At 34.5% G+C, this 20,827-nt stretch overlaps 1 protein-coding gene across 1 annotated transcript; it reads left to right on the plus strand.

Moving 5' to 3' along the window:
* The first annotated feature begins 5,298 nt into the window (after positions 1–5,298).
* On the plus strand, positions 5,299–19,194 carry LOC149802904 (uncharacterized). The gene is made up of 5 exons (XM_089951327.1): positions 5,299–5,409; positions 6,234–6,268; positions 6,667–6,733; positions 15,371–15,433; positions 18,717–19,194. The coding sequence occupies exons 1-5, from the start codon at positions 5,336–5,338 to the stop codon at positions 18,862–18,864; spliced, it is 387 nt and encodes a 128-aa protein (XP_089807453.1). The 5' UTR covers positions 5,299–5,335; the 3' UTR covers positions 18,865–19,194.
* Positions 19,195–20,827: the final 1,633 nt, after the last annotated feature.

Below are 20,827 nucleotides of genomic sequence, written 5' to 3' on the forward strand. Positions count from 1 at the left end.
TGTACAGTTATCTTGCTGAATTGTGGCATTCATTATATATCAATAATTATCTCTTTTCTAACGGATCAATATTGCGAAAGATAATTTAAATATACTTCAACCAAGGTTTGAACGCTATTACTTCTTTGATAAATCATTTTGTTGTTTGTTTATTCTTCTTACACATCATGAGATTTATTATTTAGCATGTAATAATCTACGACAGACACATTAATTTGTTCTAATGACGTATTTTTTGCAAGACAACTGATGCTGAACAGAATGGAACCAACAATTCAGAATTATCATATTCAATTGGAAACACTACTTGGAAATCAAACTTTGCAATGAACGTTTCAACGGGGGAGATCAGGCTTGTGTCTCAATTAGATTACGAAGCAATGAAAAATACCTTTAACGGAATGATTAATCTTACCGTCTTTGCTTATGACAATGGAACCCCAGCAAAATCTGTCAATGTCACAGTTACTATTTCTGTCAAGGTATTATACTTAATTCGCTTATTACTCTAATTTATTTTCTGAAATGACAGTCAACAGTACAACATTACGATCTACAACAGCATTGGTAGGAACAGGAACAACAACACCTACTACTACTGCTACTAGTGTGAAGAATAAATTATATCATCAAGACCTACAATTTCATGTATTTTTTTTAATTGTCTCATCTTATATTAATGCTGTAATTGTTAAATTCCACAAATGTCAAAACAACAAGATCTATTTAAAGTTTACATGTAATTTACGTTACATTAAAGTTTTTACTGTACAAGCCATTTTTTGTGCTACTCTTAAATTCAACAACATGGTGCAAAATAAACGTGTGTACAAAATTATGACTTGGATGAAGATATTATAGCAGATGTAGTAACTACATATGCTTTCAACTGTCCGAATTCGTTTCTCATCAATTTAGCGCATTTAATAATAGTTACGGTTTTTTAAAAAAAAGTTGTTCTAAAGCGTCTTTATTTGTAAGGGTCGAGATAAAGATGACTTTTCATATTTACGTACCTTATTATTTTAGAGAGAAATCTTTCTTTTAGAAAGCTTGAATCACATAAATATAAGCTAAATACCGTTACATTGATCACATAAGACTTTAAATGTCCAGCATAATTTATGTCAAAGAGAGTCACCCATTCATTAATTTGTTCCATGATACTTCTGATAATAACAGCCGTATAATGAACGCCGATCAATGAGTAAATACGATAGTTATCCCAGTTCTTATGGAAGAGACAATGTGTGTGCTTATTTAGCTACCAGACATTGTTATAGAAAGTAAATGCGCTTATTTTTTTTTATTTTTTGGCCAAATGAGCTCTTAAAATGTCCGCTTATTGCTAAAAATATATTTCTTACATAATTTGAAAATTAATTTTAAGGTGAATTCAGGCAAAGTGACTGATAATATATAACTTGTAAAATGTCTTGGAATTAATCAGAAAGTATACAGGAACAAAGAAAGAATAATATTTTTCTTCAGGATATGAACGATAAAAAAGCATCATTTTGTATGAAAAAATACTCTCGATCTATAAGCAAAAATACGTACAGTGGTTAATACATAGTATCTGTACTCACCTTGACCTCAACTCTTTCTTTTCCCATGTACTCTATCGGAGATGTTTGCAAATGTGTGTATGTATGTATGTATGTATGTATGTATGTATGTATGTATGTATGTATGTATGTATGTTTGTTTGTTTTATAATATATGTTTGCATGCACTATGTGTTTTTCTTATTACTTCCTCAGAAATGTTATACAATGAAAACATCCTTGTTTGTTTCTTTAACAATCTCGTTATGTCTTGTTCAAATAAATTACCCAAACCTAATACCTAAGAAAAGCTTCCACCGCTTTGCAAATCCAGCGTTATCAGGCTAAAACATATTAGGTGAAAAGAAGCAATTATCTGCCTTCCTAGGTGGCTGTTTGATAGTGTTCTTCCTATGACACAAGGATTTGCACCATTTACTACTTGCGCCCCGTCTCGTGAATACTTCAGTCACTGATTCCGCTCGTATCGAATAGAACTATTCTACCGACAAAGAAATCCGTAATCCAATACCTCAAGCAAGTTGAAGGAGTCTTTGCTTTGAGGGAAAGTTCAATCCATCTATAATTTCTAATTTTTCTTTCTTCGACGACAAAGTTCTGTATTATTAGTGTTATGACGTTGCTCTCTTCACACAGTTAGACGTTATGCACCTGCACGAGTTGTTGGTGCACCCCTCGCATTGCTATTGTTAAATTTAAATATGTCCAAGTCTCGTAAATAATATGTAAATCTCATATAACATTGCTGTAGTTTCCTCTATGGCCGCCGGATACATATAGACTATATGTTGGGGTTTGGATCGAGACAAGGAAATCTCGGTCAAGGGGTTACATTATTTGTCTCTCCACGAGGCAAGCCTCGTGGGGAGACATATAATGCAACCCCGCGACTGAGATTTCCTTGTCCTGGCCCAAACCCCAACGTAGATTATTTTCCTCACCCAATATTTTCCTTTAAAGTAAAAAAAAAAAAACTTCACTATTGTACTTGCAAATGTTTACAAGAGGCTCGTTAACACAGATATGTTAATGACGGCTGTGGCGTGACAGTACCATCCGAAGTACACAGTTTATACGCGTGAGAAAAGAAAAATATCAACATGAAACGTCGCATAATAATGAGGTATAATCACATTTAGTATATGGATGTTGTATGAAACTAGCAATAAATAATTAATATTTATAACAAGAAACTGTTTAATTTTCACCATTTCAAATTTTGAATAGTTATATTGCAAAGAATGAAACTATACTGAGTACTCAGCTCTGATGTAGTTAAACTTAGTACAGGCTGCAACGAAGAGTAACATGTAGCATTAGATTATTCATGGGTGGTTATTGATGTGTGGCACTATCGTATATAGCTCTCCTTTTCATTGGAGGAGGTGAAACTGTTTTGTGACATACTTGTGTTGTCCTTAATATTGATTGTAAAATTACCCCCGTGTAAGAAAGACCCAACAAATACGGACCTTAGCGGATAACCATGTGCTAAACTTCCAAGTTAAACGGATTCGTTGAAAATTTATTTTTCTCTCTTGGAAATATGGCAAGTTCTACAGTGAAATTTGTTGATGGATTCTTGTTTTGACGGATAGATGATTCCTTCTGACTGGTAAGTGCATTATTTGTCATTAAATATTGTACGTATTTTTCTATTCATCTAAGGCACAATGGTGATGCCTAATAAAATTAGAATAAAACATGCTTGACATAAAACATGTCTGGCTATTACTAACTTTTCCGTAGTTGTTAAGAGAGTTGGGAGGCTATGAAGTGTATAGGTCCATAGTCTATGTGTATGGATCAGTGTTTTCTGTCATAGTTCATTTCACACAGCACTGAAAATTTTATCCTATCTGCAGCAAAGCCTAATTTCAGGTCAGCGTCATTCAGTGTAGCTAAAGTTATATAATTTGTTCCACACGAAGTATTTAAATCTAGTTAGGTAGCTTTAGCTACATTTAATGGCTCTGACTTTACAGTGTACTGAGCTGTGTCGAAAAAACTAGCATAACACCAAAATGCTCAACATCGTATGCGTGTGTCTTTGCCTCTCTCGAAATGTTTTTGGATTGTATGTTTTCAAGATGGAGTGACATTTAAGTTACTATAGTTTTGTTAGGCACAGCAGAAGTCTTAGCATCCACTTTGTGGTTGTATGTACAAGGCTTTACTGGATTTACCTGTATAGGATGGTTGATTGGCCTTCCAACATATAACATTTATTTTACAATTGATATTACAGCGTCCGCTTGGTAAGTAGCAATAATAAAGTTGTAGTGCTTATATGGCGGTATTGATGTACTAAAGAGAGCACAATGATATTGCTTTATAGTTTCTTCCGCGGGCAGATAGACACAGGTACGCTTTCTATATAGAGATTAGTCATACCATCCATTGCATAAAAACTGTAACCCACGCTTCGATGATTTTGCCTGCATATGCAGACATTTGGCCTTTCTTATGGGCAACATTTATTAGAAATGAAATTTTAGTCCACATCTTAAGTGTTAATAGAGACCCCAAAATAATCTACCTGTATAGGCTACCATGTGCTCCGTTTTACAGGTAAAGTATCATTGTGTGTATTTCTGCAAGTACACTATTCAAGTTCATAAGGCAATACTTGTTCCGGGCTACACCTGTATATATTGTTTGCTGTATTTTGTTATACAGATTAGACCATGGCGCCAAAAATAAATGCATGATCTGAAAACGTTAGAAACGTGCGACTAACATCTCTACTGCAAGTGTAATTTGCTCCTGTTTCCAGTGTAGCAAACATGTCAACTCTGCTCATCCTAGATTGAATGTATGAGGGGTCGCGTTGTTGGGGACCTATGCGAATGGCACCAAAGCACATGTTGAAAGACAAAACATCATTAGTTTATATGAAGACGTGGATTCGATACAGGTTTTTCTTTAACACTCCACCTTGTTTATTAGTCACGAATAGTCATAAGGTATCACGCTCAGCAGCAGCTCCGGTTCCTTTTCAACAGCACAGCATTATGAACCTTTACTAACAGTACCAACAGACCGTTCATCACACCATTCGATGCCATAGCAATTGCTTTGGAGTGAGATGGAGATCAAAACATTGTAGTTTCAGCTAACATCTCGCAAATCAGGTTTACGACCGGCTATATGAATCATTTATTCCGTACCCCGCCTCAGCCTAACGAAGCTGACAACCTTTTGCCAACTAAGATGCTGATGGCCCTTTTCGCCACGACAGCTCTTTGCTATGTTGCTCTGACCACAATGTGTCACGACCACAATCCATCATACAGTATCAGCTATCAGAAGAAGAATCGTTTTCCAGTTTGATGAACCCATATAGTGCTATAGGACTCTCACACAATTTTTATAAAAACCTCGATATACTAAGATGTAAAAACATTTTTTGTTAATTATGGTAAATTTTGGGGCGATAGTATCATAGTATCATCCTTTGTCTACTCCTCTTCTATTGTTGCTCTTCTTTATCCTATTACAAGGGCAACTACTACAACTGCTAGATTATTTAGTTATGGACGTATATTTTATGATTGTCTTTACATTATGATAAGTTGTAATAATAATAATAATAATAATAATAATCGTGATCATCGTAGTCGTCGTCATAGTCATCATCATCATCATCATCATTAGACCAAACATTTTAGACTTACACTGTTAAACCACTGTATCATTAATAGTCTTTGTTTTATTATCAACAGTCTGAAAATCGAGAGAATAATTCAACAATACCGATATATGTCATGGCTGCAGTGATTACCCTATTAAGTTTGGTGGTTCTCGTCGGGGCATGCGTGTTCTTCACCAGTACAAGAAGGTCGTTCAGAGAGTTTATATTGCCCTTATTTTTTCGAATGAATTGCATGTGACTTTTGTAAAATTATGATATAAACGTAAAAACGATCATCATGCCTTCATTTATTAGACTTTAGATCTTCTCCTCGTTTTTTTTCAGGATTCGTTTATTTTCAATTAAATTTCAATTCAAGATTCGTTATTTTTAATTAAAGTTTAATTTTTTTGGTGGTTCGATAAATCATTAAGGAACCAATTATCCCTTTGCATTCTTCTGGAAGAGACAAATAAAGTAATTTCTCTCTGCCTGCATGTTATCAAAATAATGTTGTATTCTGTTTTAAATATGTTGCATCGGTCTTCTCTAACCTTTACTATACCTTTCATAATTCGTACTTCTGGTAGCGTTGTTATAGTTAAACCATTCCATGTTTATATTAACGGAACGCAATAGAACTATCATTGGAAAAATTATTATTTACAGTATCAAGGACATAATGTTTACAACACTAGAAGAAATTGCTGACATTAACAAAACTAGATTGAAACTATTATAGCAAACATGACTTATGACATTAAATCTAAAAATGTATTTTTTTCAAATAACAAGACACTACTAAGTCAGCGAAGTTTCAGTTATGCTCCAATACTGTGCCTAAAAACATTTGAGGTAGTTATTGTACATACAGTTAAAACATATTCAGCCTTTTTTAATGAAGATTTTAACGATATTGTTTTAAACATATCAGACTTAATGTCTGGCGTCATGTACTTAAGAGAAACAGTTATATGACGTTACTTTCAATACTGTCTTCCGAACGTTACAGGGATTACATTTTTTATTAGATATAAAAGAAAACTCAGAGCTCCAGTGACATCAGGTAGGTCACAATAAATATTTATCTTTCAAAAATAGTTTCTTTAGAGCCGGATTGGAAACATTTGTTGATGCTGTGATAAAATGGCAAGAACAGAAAATAAATCAAAGCATATATGTTGTACTACTCATTTTCCTCCAAGATAACGGTAAACGCTTATAATTTTGTATATTTTGGTGTAAACTATCCACATTGTCTTATGACAAAATATCCGTTTTTATTTGAATTGCTCGAATATTGTCAGACCAAGCTTCCGTACCTTACATACAGAACTTGATTACAGAACGGTAACTACAACGCTCTCCCAACTGAGACAATTTGGTAATTAATACAAATGGAATTTTAAAACAATTATGACTGATATATTTGGTAATGTATACTTATATTCTTATTTTGAACAGAGACAGAGATAAGCATCAAAACAAAAGATGTCGTCGTCGTTATAGGAAGTAATATATCCGCACAAAAGTACGTATATATGCATTATATTGAAGTTATTATTACACAATGTATTAAACCTGAACCTTTTACCATAAAATTATTAGGTAATCGCCCGAACCCCATCACAACCCCACCCTTATATGAAACATCTGCGAGTACACGAATCAGTCAATATATCTCAAAGTCCAGAAATATAGCCGAGACGTCAAGACATCCAAATACTCTACAGGAGGAAAGCGAAAAAGGATAATATTAATGTTAATACTTTATTAACATTCGCATTAATATTCCTTACTAGACTGTAAGGGAAAGAGATTTCTGAGGTGCAGATGAATTATGTTTGTAACTTTTCAGCAGTGGTACCAAATATGTCTCTATACAATTATGCAGGTCTAACATATGCCGTAACAGATGTAAAATTCCTTTCTGAACAATAACATTAGTCCGACATCACTAACATAAAGAAAACTTTATGGACGACATGCACATGTACTACGGGCGAAGCCCGACGTCTTTGGTATAAAACGTCCTAATAACAAGGTCAATGTGGAAGAAACACATTTGTTTCTACACAACAAAAGTGATTTCTGGACCATCTGCATGCACCAACATTTCAGGATGACGTACCTAATGGGTAAGAAATAAACGTACTGAGCTTGGAGCCAAAGATTCAACGTCAATGTCCCTGGATAACAGCAATACTTGTTCTTCAGAGTATTGCATTTTTTCTCTGGTAAAAAAATAAATGTTAAGGAAAAGGCATCACCTTACTTTTTCTCACTGTTAATCTTTGAGATAAAAAGCGTATGTCCTGGTGAGATGTCTTAAACATGCAAATTTTAAAACAAAAAATCGATATTTGAATGATGATGTTGATTTAGATTTGAATGTACATGATCGAATTTACATGTGATGTGCATCTCATAGAAAATGACTTGATATGCCTTGCTATGTTCACTTTCTGATTTTCAGATAAAAAATATATAAAGAAAATGAGCAGTTTAAAATTTTATTGTATCGTAATTACATAAAATAATTAGGCGTACTTAATATTACCTTCCATATTTCAAGGACAGGCAAACTAGTTTTCTTTATGTTATTCCAAGCACATTTCCTATATATTATTCTGCTGTTAGGCAAATGCATTTTAAGACAATGAGCAATATTATGGTACTTGGCCAGTACACTTTTGAAAGGTTTATCAATGGATTTGCCAAACAGATCGTTAAAATAGCTGATTTATTTCGACAAGATGTTGAGCATTAACATAATAACCAGCACGAGTTCCTTTGAAATATATAATTGGTTTATAATTGGTCGGTTAATGTCTTTTCATTAGGATTGATAGAAGAGAGGATCATTAGTGTCCAACTGTTCTTCAAATTGCTTTTTCAAGATGTAGATGACATTTATTGATATTGGGGTTTTGCGTAGCAATGTTTCTCCCAAAACAACTTCCTAATGCGCTTTGTCATTCAATTGCATGGCTTGAGGTAACTTGGCTGTGAAGCAACGTAACGTACTGTTGGTAAACATATTCACGGAACTGTCACTCGCTAAAATTAATTTCATAGTTCGATGGTTCTAGTTTCCTATTAGTCACTATATATTAAAGGAGAATGATTTTCTGATTGCTCCAAAAGAGGGTTCTTGCTGCTGTTGTAAGAATTGTTGTAGCGACGGCTAGCTACCTTCCGTGTTGCTCATGTCCGCGATATATTTTAGTGAATGAACTGGAAGAAAATAATTGTAACAGTTCAGAAATCGAATGGGTTTTGAATCGAGTAAAAACACCAAACACAATGAATGCGAATGACAAAGTAATGATGTAAGTGGAGTACGTGAGTATCAAGACAATCCACATGAATATTAATGAAACACTGAAATGAATAAAAAAAATATGCAACTATAAACAAACCGTTTACTGTGATAATGAACTCCCTTTCATACTACGACACAATTCAAAAGACGAAACTAGATTATTTCTCGAATATGCCAAGCGAAAATTCATTCAGCAACTGATATGATATCACCATATTGTGGATATGTTTTGAAGAAATGAATACAGTACATACAACCATATAATGATATTATAAAAACGAGTATAGTTTATATAATACAAACGTTACGACAATCCAAATGTACAACTAGATATTCACATTCTTGGAATGGATTCTTGATGTTCTTCTTTCGTTGTCGGAACATTATTATTCTGTTGTCAGTTATGATGATATATTGCCACAAAAAACGGTACCATACCCCAAGCTATGTTGTCATAATGCAAGTTAGGCTGCCACGCTATCAGCAACGTTGCGACAGTTCCAGATATGCGACTACATTAACAGCTAGACTGTCATACTGTCGGTTTTGTTGCTACTATCACACCTATATTGCCGTACTACCAGCTATGTTGATACAGTAACAGCTATGCCAGTATCACATTGCCAGGTGTATCATGCCACATTGCAAGTACTGTGCTGCCACGCTGACAGCCCTATCCACTCTAAACAGACCAAACGGGTTGGCAATTTGTATTAAATAAACGTTATTAATAATAAAAATATACCTGTACTCAATCATAGCCATCATATAAAAAAATCATAAGTATCGCATAGATCTATTAAGATACATACCACCTTTAGGTTTCTACTTCAATATAAAGAACTTAGCGGTAAACTACATCAAAACAAATATTTTATATAATCAAGTTCAGTACAATGTACCAGAATTCTGAATATCAAGAATAAAAAATAGCATGGTATATCTATACGATACATTAGAATATGGATACAGTTCCAAATCAAACTTCTTAAAGTAAACAACTACTTACCCCTAACTTGTCTAAAGTTGACACCTAACAAGATCTTGGCAATCACTCTGCCCGCATATAGCAATATGTTTCCAATAAGTGCAAAATAGACCACGTGCAAGACGAAAGGAAAAGTACAAGCGCACATCATGAAATGTGTGTATCTCTTTCCAAGCAGCATACAACGAAATGCACATATTAATCGTAAATATTAGTTAAGGTTTAAACATGATAAAACTACTCTAAGTAACGGTTTTGTTCGCGTCAACGAAATCAATTACACCTAATCGTTTTGAGGCATCACCATGTTATTTTTTTGATGTATTCCATGACAATAACCATTGCAACTGCTTACCTCAATTGTTCATAACTATGTGTCTCCTTGCAAACTCAGTGTGATAGCCGCTGCGCATTTGAGCATAATTTAGCATGAGGATGGGATTAAAAAGAGACCATGTTCAATAATCTTTGAACCAAAAGCGTGCAAGATGCATTTGTATAGCTTTATTGTTCAGACAGACGCCAAAGGGGATATGTAAATGACAGAACCACCTTCATGACACCCATTTTGAAACATATTGGTACGAAATCTCAGATAATAAGGTGTTGTTGGTTTCAAATCGATGACTAAATGTGCACGATTTGTTTAAGTGGCATTGTCATATGCGTAATTCAGACAAGGTTTCCCTGTCTGCTTGGCTAGCACGTGCACTTCATTTTAGTCTCTTGGATTTGTAAACAATAGCATACAATGGGCACTAAAACTGATGTTGCTGTGTACTTTTCTTTGTTGAAATAAGGTTTGTGTAATATAAGCATACTTGTGCTAGGAAGATGTCCTTTTTATGTACATCTTTCCAGTCGTAATTTTGCTGGGGTAACCAACTAACTATATACACCTCTTGGCGTTAATAAAGGTCGATAACTATATATTTCAATAAGAGATACACATCTCGTATTCGTAACTATTTCTAACACTATTAACACAAATTGTCTGTAGTGCACTGGTAAGATTTTGGTGGTCATGTCTTTGCTGTGTGTACTTTTCATAAATAGGCAACCATGAGTTTGCTGGTAAACGAAATCAGATAAAAGTGGTCACTCACATGCATACCACCTATCGCACAAAAGATGATGGAATCGCAGTAGATGGAATAATTGTCGAAATCTTCCTCTGCAGTAGCGTGAAATGTCTACATCGAATGGTCATTATTTCAAATATTCTTGAACGTCTGAGTCTGAACCATTTGGTACATAGTGTATAATGCTTCCCTTTGTTCTGTGTGCATACCATCAGGGCCGTAATATCGAACGTCAGACCAGTACGGAAGCAGAACCTTCGATATTGAAAAATAAAATAGCCTTTCGGTCATTCCAAACGTATTATGCGCTCTAGTTAAACTTTGTGGTAATTAAATATGGCAATTTACGCTGTTGTTGTTGCTTAAAGCGCCGATACAGCAAAGCTACTTCAGAAACAAATGTTATCAAACGTTTATGTGATAAAATTATGATCTCTTTTCGTCTGCAGAAAATATGCACCCGTAATGAGTCAGATCAATATATTAATTATACGAAATCTTTTTTATTATACCAATTTGGCTTTTCGTCTTAGACAACCTTTGTGAATAATATACTTAGAGGTAGTAACATCTTTATAAAATAATACACCGATTATAGGACATTATGTATATATACTCATGATGAACACCATATTTAACTTCTTTAAACCATGGCAGACATCATATTTACTTGTACTATATTTTGTAATATGGGTCGGCGGACTAAATTACAGAATAAAGCATTATTATTATTATTATTATTATTATTATTATTATAGAAGCTCTCAATTGTATTTGTCTAACTTACATGTTTATTACTTACGTCCATTCCCAATAACTGTGGGACTTTCAGTGCCTTGTTCTGAATAAAATTTCCAAAACATTGTCCGTCGTTTCCCGAGAAATTGTGTGATATATCTATATCATATCGAGGTGTGTCTGTCTCCATCACGCTGAATGACCCTTTCGCTCTGTATTCGGTAGGTTAAGAAATCAATTCCGCAAAATCGGAAAAAGTACGAGAACCCGGAATGATTTGTTCGAATCCTCCTCGAATCTTACGACAATTGGGATAGTGAACAAATAGAGGTTTCTGTGTGCAATTCTTTCAAGCACAAGGAGTTACACAACAATTAAGAATGTGAATACCAGTCTAGTACGCACATTCAAAGACATGAAATGTATAATCCACTTGTTTCACTATTGTAATTGTGCTGGTTTTCCCTGATACTTCTTCCAGTTTATTGTCGTATGTTTTGAATGTAGGATTACCGATCAAAATCGACGATTTAGTCACAAAAGTGCCGTATTTTCTTTCGTGCACACACGCGTGGTTTTGAATACTTAGTTCAAATAAGATATCCATACTTGGAGCACAATCTCACTAACTCACAAACACTTTTCTGTTGTTGAACTCGTTTCATGCTATGTTGTTCGTAATATGTGGAAGTGACAATGTTTCCCTTGCAAGCCGAGCGACAAATACTTTCTTTTCCTCTATGAAAACATGGCTTATACCCTTAATATACACTATTTCTCTCTCTCCTTTTGTAAATGATTTGACCCCGAGCGATACATCCTTGGTCATATTTCCCACAATAATAATTATATCCAAGAGATTATGTGATACTAGTAACTGTATATAAATGCTCTTTATTGTGATGTACACGAATGTATTTTACGTCGGGGAAATTGGATTTTTGAAACAAGAGAGCTTCAGAACCATTTGTGGGTAGACATTAAATGTATAGCAAGGAGCCACGCATGCCAAAGGTTCTGCATTTCAGGAATGCAACAGACGGTCACTTTCGAATCGCCTGCTTGCTTCGAAAGGACTTCTGCTTTTTCATTGTTTGGCTCTGTCATATTTTCGAATGATCTCCAATGATCCTTTTCATTCCATTGTATCTTCCGTCTTGCCTTATGTTTGCCATATGACGCTGGCACGAGGTAAGAACATTTGGTCTATTGAGTTCCTAATGTGGACTATACTGCGTTTGGCACTGCGAACTGCGCCTGTCAAAAACACTTTGCTTGACCCGCTGCCTCTATGAGATGAAACGTGTAACATTAGATAAGCCCGTTTCCGTCGGTATTGTTAAATTCGTCATTGGATTGTTGGACTTGTTCAATTTTGTCAATGACTTTGGAAGGTGTTAATTATTCCGGTGCTTTAAACTCTTGCCCGACAGGAGACTTTAAACTGTAAGAACGGATGGTGAACCCTCTTTCGTTAAGCATTGTCGTTTCAGTGTTTCCAACACGAAATGCCACAAATCTGTAACAAACCTGCTGCTTTCTCGGGTTGCACTTCAGACTTGTACTCTTTACATTTCACCAGGTAGGTGTAATCCCTATTTCTAAAATTTATTGAAGTCAGTTTTTGCGTCTCTCGAATGTGAACAACTGAACGAATTTCGTTTTTAGTGCATCTTGGCTCTCTTGGTTTTGTGGCAGTAGTTGATGGTGTTGGTTGAGGCACACTCATAATCATTGCCAAAAGTACTGGCTTATAATTTTGCTAACTTTTCATTCATCATTTGAGGCGTCACCGAACGTCGTTGTTGTCGTCTCTTGGCCTCACCCTCTCGTTTCTTCTCAGCAATGTTTGATCTTTTCATCTTGATTGCTTCATTTGATAATGAGTTTACCACAACTTAGTTCCCTATATATATATATATATATATATATATATATATATATATATATATATATATATATATATATATATATATATATATATATATATATATATATATATAGATAGATAGATAGATAGATAGATAGATAGATAGATAGATAGATAGATAGATAAATAGAGAGAGAGAGAGAGAGAGAGATTCGCATCCTAAGAGTATATGCGTTCCGCTTTCAGGCTAAGAAGTGAAAGATGGAAGAGATCTGCAGAGTCATTAGAAAGTATAATTCAGATAACAGTACGGACTATTCCTCTTTATGTAAATTTCAATATACGTTCTATGTCGGTTAAGATACAAGACATTTGGTCCCAGAAGTTCAATAAAGTAAGAAAGCGGAAGACGGAAAGAGAAACAAAGATGAATAAAAATATTGTCATTGTCATGGCAAAAGTCATATGTTTTCAGAATGTCCGAAGAATAAAGAGAACTAGCAGGAGACGGAAGAGTGTAAGAGGTCCTCCGACCTCATACCCGTCAATGAAAATGCTTTTTTTCTTTTGTCTATTCCGACATTATCCAGCAATGGTAACGTAAGAAAAGGAGGTAAAGGCAGTAATACTGTCGAGGCAAATATTCTTCCAGAGCGGACAGGAAATCAAGTGAGGCTAAACTGAGGTCACTCTCTTCAGGAAGGAAAATACCTCGTACAACTGTATTAGTAGTCTTAATGATAGTACTATAACTCCTAGTATACGAAGTATCTGCAGCATGTGCATCCCAATTCATGGTCTTTATGTTATCGGCCATTGGTATGCTACTTGAGCTGATCTGCAATGGTAAACAGTAGAAACGCTCATGGGCCTACAATTTGAAAGTGACGTCACACGTCCGTTATCTTCTGCTTGAGAGAACACACGCTCTGACTGGATTTGTACCGCAAGTGGAACATTTCAGTCCGTTTCCTTTTGCTTCTGAAGTATATAATAATTAGCATTGTCCTATGGTATCACATGTTCTGAAGATAGCTCAAGCAAAATGTAGACTGGTGTAGACTCATCAACCATTGTATCGATCCGTCTCTTCACCACGAACTACACATGTATGTGAAGGCGTCCTGTGCCATTACCAGGATGATTGACGCAGTGATATGGAAATAATAATTGATATGAGTGGAGGATGTCTGACGAAGTTTCACAGGACCAGTAAACAGTGAAGCAATGCTACTTGTATTCACTGACATTGCTAACAAACCACAAATCTCTTTTCAGGTCCACCCAGATCATTAGAAAAGAGAGATACTAATCATATTTGCCAAAATATATGGTCTTTGTGTTTCTATGTGTTCTACTTGTCTTCTCTGTTCCCAGCAAAAATCAGAATATTAATATCTCTTCTTCTGTGATGGTATGCTTGTAGGGAAGGGAAGAGTAGTTTGTAGATCTATTAGATAGCAATAAAAAGACAGGTATTTGATGGTAGAGGTGTGTGTAGGATTGTAGTTAAAATACTGAGCATTACATTTTCCTTGGTCACTATAAATAACTTTTTTTGTCCTTATAATACCATTTCCATTATACACATTTGGACCAATTTAACATATCAGTTCCTCTTGTTCCAATATCACCACGCAGTATGTTAACTTGCAGCGTAATGTTAATCCCCGTATGTCCCCAATAGCTACTTCCAACTGCTTTTGTTTTACGACTTATTACAAATTACCTGCTCTATAATCTCTACATTAGTGAATTCGACTGTTTAATTTTACGCCACTTACGCATGTAAATCAGGTAATACTTGTGCCAAGGTTTCTGAGGGTCATACTTCCAAACCCACTGATTATTACATTATGTCATAGAAATCTACAATAACAAAGCAAATGGTATATTCAGGTACGGATTATTCATAAATTAGTTTAGTTTCCTTCGCCAAACAATGACCTTTCTACTATTTTTAGATGTATCTGTCCAAAGATTGGTTTTCTGAAAAGAACGTTTGACACAGAAGGGAAGTTGTTTAAACACTTATTTTTCTGGCATTTGTTCTGTTTTTCTGTTTTATATTTTATCAATAAATGCTAAATACATAATTTCATGAATAATAATGATCCACGGAATCAGTTGCATCGCTCTTTAGTTATTGACTTCATTTATTACAGGGAAACTCCTCTTCGTAACACTCCGCATGCACCAACAGAGTATGAAACACTCGATGTCATGAGGTACGTATGTATCATCTACAAAATTATCTGTTCTGTGATAATGTATATGGAGGTATTGAGCAGAAAAATCCAAGTTTAGTATTAAGTTTTACTGCTCGGTCTAGTCACAGTTTACCTGATTGTTAGAAAAGGATTGAAAATGTTCTTTACCGTTGGCCAGTCACATTAGATGGATTCTTGACAATCATGTAACAACATTGATTCTGCATCCGTCAATAGGAAAATACATTACGATGAAGTGGGTAGTCTGGATATTTTATTTAATTCAGTGTTAACCATAGTGAAAGAAAGAGCGAAGGTATGGTATAAAGACCGGTTTGTTTTAGGTCACATTTGTTTATTAGTCTACGAAATCAGTACAAGGGATGGAACCTATATCAAATATAATCAGTGGCACTGATTTGATAAGTATTGATACTGGTCAGATCTGGTAAAACTTAAGACAGAATTTATTGCGTTTTTGTTGCGACTTTTATTTTGATATACAAACTCATTTAATTGCTTATTAGTTTCTTTTCTTTTTCAGAACCATTTTTTAACATATGTTGTGTCTTTTATGCAAAGATTTTGTACCTCGTGCCATTCTTAATCCGATATTTCCTGCCAAAAATCAGATTCTGAAAATCGTAATATACTGCTCAGTTGGTATGCGTCAAACACATAGTTATTCAACACTGTACACTCATTAAAATATTAGTAAGAAATTGCAAGACCCCATTTCGAAGACGACGTATAATGATATTCTTGGTAATCTACTTAATTGTTGCTATACAGACAGTAGCAAATAAATGTAAACTGGAATCACGGGCCCAGTTCCAACATCTAACATATCCGTCATATGCTTGCTTCTTGAAATACCTTAGAATACTACCTTTAAAGCCCGTATCAAACAATTCTAGGAAATATACATCACATATGAATCAGGATAACCTTTGCCAGTGGTCTTTAAGATTGTATGAGAAAATCATGGCGAATGGTAGCCAAATATTCATGACGAATATTAACATATAGGTCGCCAAATGTTATGCAAAACACAGGGCTAATATTTTTCAGTCTATTACGATAAAACCTGCATTAATGGTCGCCAGTATTATATATATATATTTGTGGCACACATTGTATGATTAATCCTTAGCCTTAGCCAGTGGGAGGTAGTTTTCAAATGTTTTGATCAAAGTGCCAGCTGAACCACAGACCCAAATGTTGTGAGAAATGCATCGGGAAAGTGGACTTGAAGCTTCATGAAAATATTGTTAGAAAACAGTAGCCCAGTGCTAATCCCAATTTTAAACAAACAACCGACCCATCCCCAACTTACACACACATTGAAAATTTAATGAAAATCCAATAGGACGAACTACACATCTGGTGCACGAAAAACACTTTTAAAAAGTCAGTGGATATTTCTCAAATTGTATGTGTCTGAAATTCACTATTAACCAAATTTTATATAATAAATATCTGATTTTATATAAGTAGCTTAACTACTCCCTTTCTTGTAAGTGCGCCATCACTCCAATTTTCACTCAGATTATATCGACTTATTTATCCAAAGCATTTATACAAAATAAAAGGTATCCAATAAACCGACCATACATGAAACTTCATTTCGTACAAAAGCAAGCACAGTTTGGAGCCCTGACAAAAGCCATGAGCATGGCGGTCGCTACAGAATGCAAATATTAACAACTAGGTTCATGATATAAGGCATGTTGAGTATACTGTTCGCCTGGAAACATGCAAACCAGTTTTAATGACAAAATACCATTTTGCTATAATATTATATTTGTTAAGTTATCTACAAAAAGCCACATGCATAATTACTGGAAATAGTTTTACAATTCAAATATCACACTGTGAAGGCGTCAGAACTCGATTAGAGGATATCTTTCGATGTATAAGTTGCGCGGACACGGAATGAAGATTAGAACCATATTCTACTTCATGGCGCCGGTTGTTATTCTATATCCCAAGCAACCAAAATAAGACAAGGCATGACCAAAATCTATACATTCTAATAGCATCATATAAAGGAGAGATCGCAGAGATAAAGCATAAAGAACTAGTGGTCAAACATCCAATATGTCATAAACAGATAGGCAGCGAAATGATTTATTTTATGAATTTTGATATCACATAGGATATTGCTGGAATGTTTAGCAAACAGATATGAAAAACTATGTATTCGGTAAGTAAATCTGTACAGTATATAAAACGCAAAAAGATTCAGGCTATATTATAGGAAGGAATAGTAGTGCTGGTATGTATTGTCTATCTTGGTGGATGCAAGACAATTAGATTTAAAAAATTATCTGGTCTGATGACCAGAGTATATTTGCGTGAAATGCAAATTTCGAAAAGATCCATTTGAAATGTGGACCTACTTTTTCCAGAAGAAGTTAGAGAAAAACGATTCAAAGAGTCTAAGCGATTTTTTGAGTGGTAGCGCCCACAGAATGGTTAATTAAAACGCCTATATGACGACCAAAGGCTCGAGGTTTTCTTTCATTTTATTTATAAATATCTGACTATATTTAGCATAGACGTTTCCTGATAAAATATTGGCAACTAATGGCCCTGTTTATTCTTGCATGAGAATTTCATTTTTGCATGGCCTTATTTTTTAAATTTTAATGACCACCAACACAGGATTTTCATACACATTAGGCACCTAATGGCCCAGTTTTATTCATAATAATTTTAACTCAGGTGATTTAGTTGGCCATGTTTCCTTCATAAATGTTTAAGGCTAATGGCCTAAGTCAGTGGTTACCTATCCCTAATTTGAGACCAAATCATCGTGGCGAAGACGTTCTGGAGGGTCGTCAGGGTATTTGTTGAGGGTGGCTAAACATATCAAAATGAGGAAGCGGGATTTTCAGGCTAAAATACGTTTGTTAGGGTCGCAGCCAAAAACGATTGGGGAAACACTTTCTCATGTTTCCAGAGCAATTTGTAGAATATGAATTGGATGGCCTAGGGTTTCTAAACATTAACAATATTGCAAATGTAGTCACATCTTAGTATATGATCCAGTACGAATACTTAGATTACCTCTACTGATTTGATTGAAAATGCTCATATTTTTTAAATAGTATACTCTTTGACGCTTTAATGGTTCACACATTTTTCTCAAAAGCGTTTAAAAAACAATGACAAAGTTTTTTTATATCGGTATTCATTTCACTTGTCGTATAAGTCCTTTACCTGGACGGTATATATTTGCTAAAGACAATATTCTATACAGTCTAAATGACTTTTATTTTCCTCTTTTATTTTTCAGTCAGATTTCACTCAATAAGAATTGTGCTGATTATGCTAAAATATCTCAACAAGACGAACTGGCGAAAAAGGAAGTAACCTCTGACACGTACGGAGAGGATTATTACACCGAAATACTTACCGATCAGCCCTTTGAAGCAGCTTTGTAGGAGCATAATGCTCAAAAACAAGCATCCATGCAAAAGCTGGGCGACTAAAGAGTTAGCAATAGCAAATATGAAGATGACGATTAAACGGCGGTCAGATGATTTGTTAATAACGATCGACATAATATCTAGAAATGTACAAAATCTAAAATAATTTCAAAGTGATATGATAGAAGCTTGAACAGAGTATAGCTTATGTTCCAAGTTCAATGTTGTCAATTACACATGTACTATGAAATTTTCCTAAACGGATCTCGTGAATTTGGCTTGTCTGTAAACTCGTCACATATATTGGGCCCAAGTTGGTAGTTTCAATACCACCTTGCATTCTATATATCGGCCGACTATATTATACTGGAATAGTGTATGATACAAAATTTGGTCCATCAGGGAAGTTCTACAGTATATTTTCATTTAGCTATTTTGTTTCATAGTTTACCTTGCTATTGAACATGTTTGGTTAATGATCCATTGATGTATTATGTTGAGGTTGTTCAATTTAATTTTGTACTGGAGAAACCCTCAAAGAGAGTCGTTTAATATATGTAACCAGAACATATTTATGTACGCTAGTTATACAACAGTTTTAATTGGAGTTACTTTTGTGAATATATTTTATAACAACAAGGATCAATTGAATATGTCAATTGTAGGTTAGTGTAATATAACGAGTGCATCAGCTGCAAAATGTGGCTTCCATCGGATGGTATGATAGCCAGTAAACGAATGACAAATGACTGCGAACTCTCGTTGAAGTCTTACTACGTGATAACACGTGAATTATGTCTTACCTTTGTGTGATAAATCATGTACACAAGTACACAATGATTCATGTATATAAAAGTATAGGTATCATACATAGCTGCTTCCACACACTAAGCATCTAAGATAAATTATGTATTGTGTGTGGATGATTAATTTTATTGAAATGTAAGTAATATTACCTCTGTATCGATCTTGTGCCACTGTTTATTATAATTTAATGACTTACACCTGCAAAATAAATCATCGGCACCATTAGTTTTCTACATATATTGATCTTTTTCCTGATGCTAACTGCAGCTGAGTTTGTTTTCACAGTTTTACAGATAATATCCCAGGAGTAATAAGATATGTATTTCGAAACATTATTCTTGTTTAATTGTCGTAGCAATGATTGTTCCCTCTCTGTATATGTTCCTTAGCTTAAAGATTAGATTAAAATCACTCATCTCCTAATAAGCGATGGATGTCATGTTGTAAAATGAAATATATTAAACCTGACACTTGTGAATATGATGAAAAAGATTATACATTTCTAAACTTTGTTTTCCTTTCTTGCTTGTATTGGCATGTTGATATAGAGTTTATTGCATACGTATTTTAAACAAAACTGCAGTTTGTAGTGGACGTAGAATTTTGTCATTAAAAAATCTTATTATCTACCATAAATCAAAAAAGAATATCACAATTGAAAAGAATGTAATGTTCCCTCTGTCTGCTGTATATCCATAACGCCCTCGTTTATAAATAAATATATGCTTTAAGAGGGAAAAATATTGACATTTGGGACTCTTTTAATAGTATGATGCAGCTTCCTAATGTAAAATAAATCTAGGCGTTACCCTTTGACTCATCAGAACTATAGGATTTTATCCTTGAGTTCATTATACTAAGCTTCAGATATGTTTGCTGTTTAGAGAGATAGTTGTTATATATAATTAGGAGCTTTATGTCGTTTATAAACTTCTCGACACTACACTAATTTCTTAATATGCATCATTATATATGTTGATGAATGATGATTCGATTTTCAATGAGCTGATTCAATGACTTTTTAATTTTCTGTCGGTTTTGCTATATTTATCGTCTAATCATTATTTTCTTCATCAATATTTCTCTGATCAAATAAATGATTAACATATATGTATCGTATGAAATCAGTCAAAATCTTTTTAGAAATGTGATTGTTTTGATTATTCAACGT

The sequence above is a fragment of the Sinohyriopsis cumingii genome, chromosome 3 (assembly GCF_028554795.1).
Source record: "Sinohyriopsis cumingii isolate HCF-2022 chromosome 3, ASM2855479v2, whole genome shotgun sequence".
NCBI lineage: Eukaryota > Metazoa > Mollusca > Bivalvia > Unionida > Unionidae > Sinohyriopsis > Sinohyriopsis cumingii.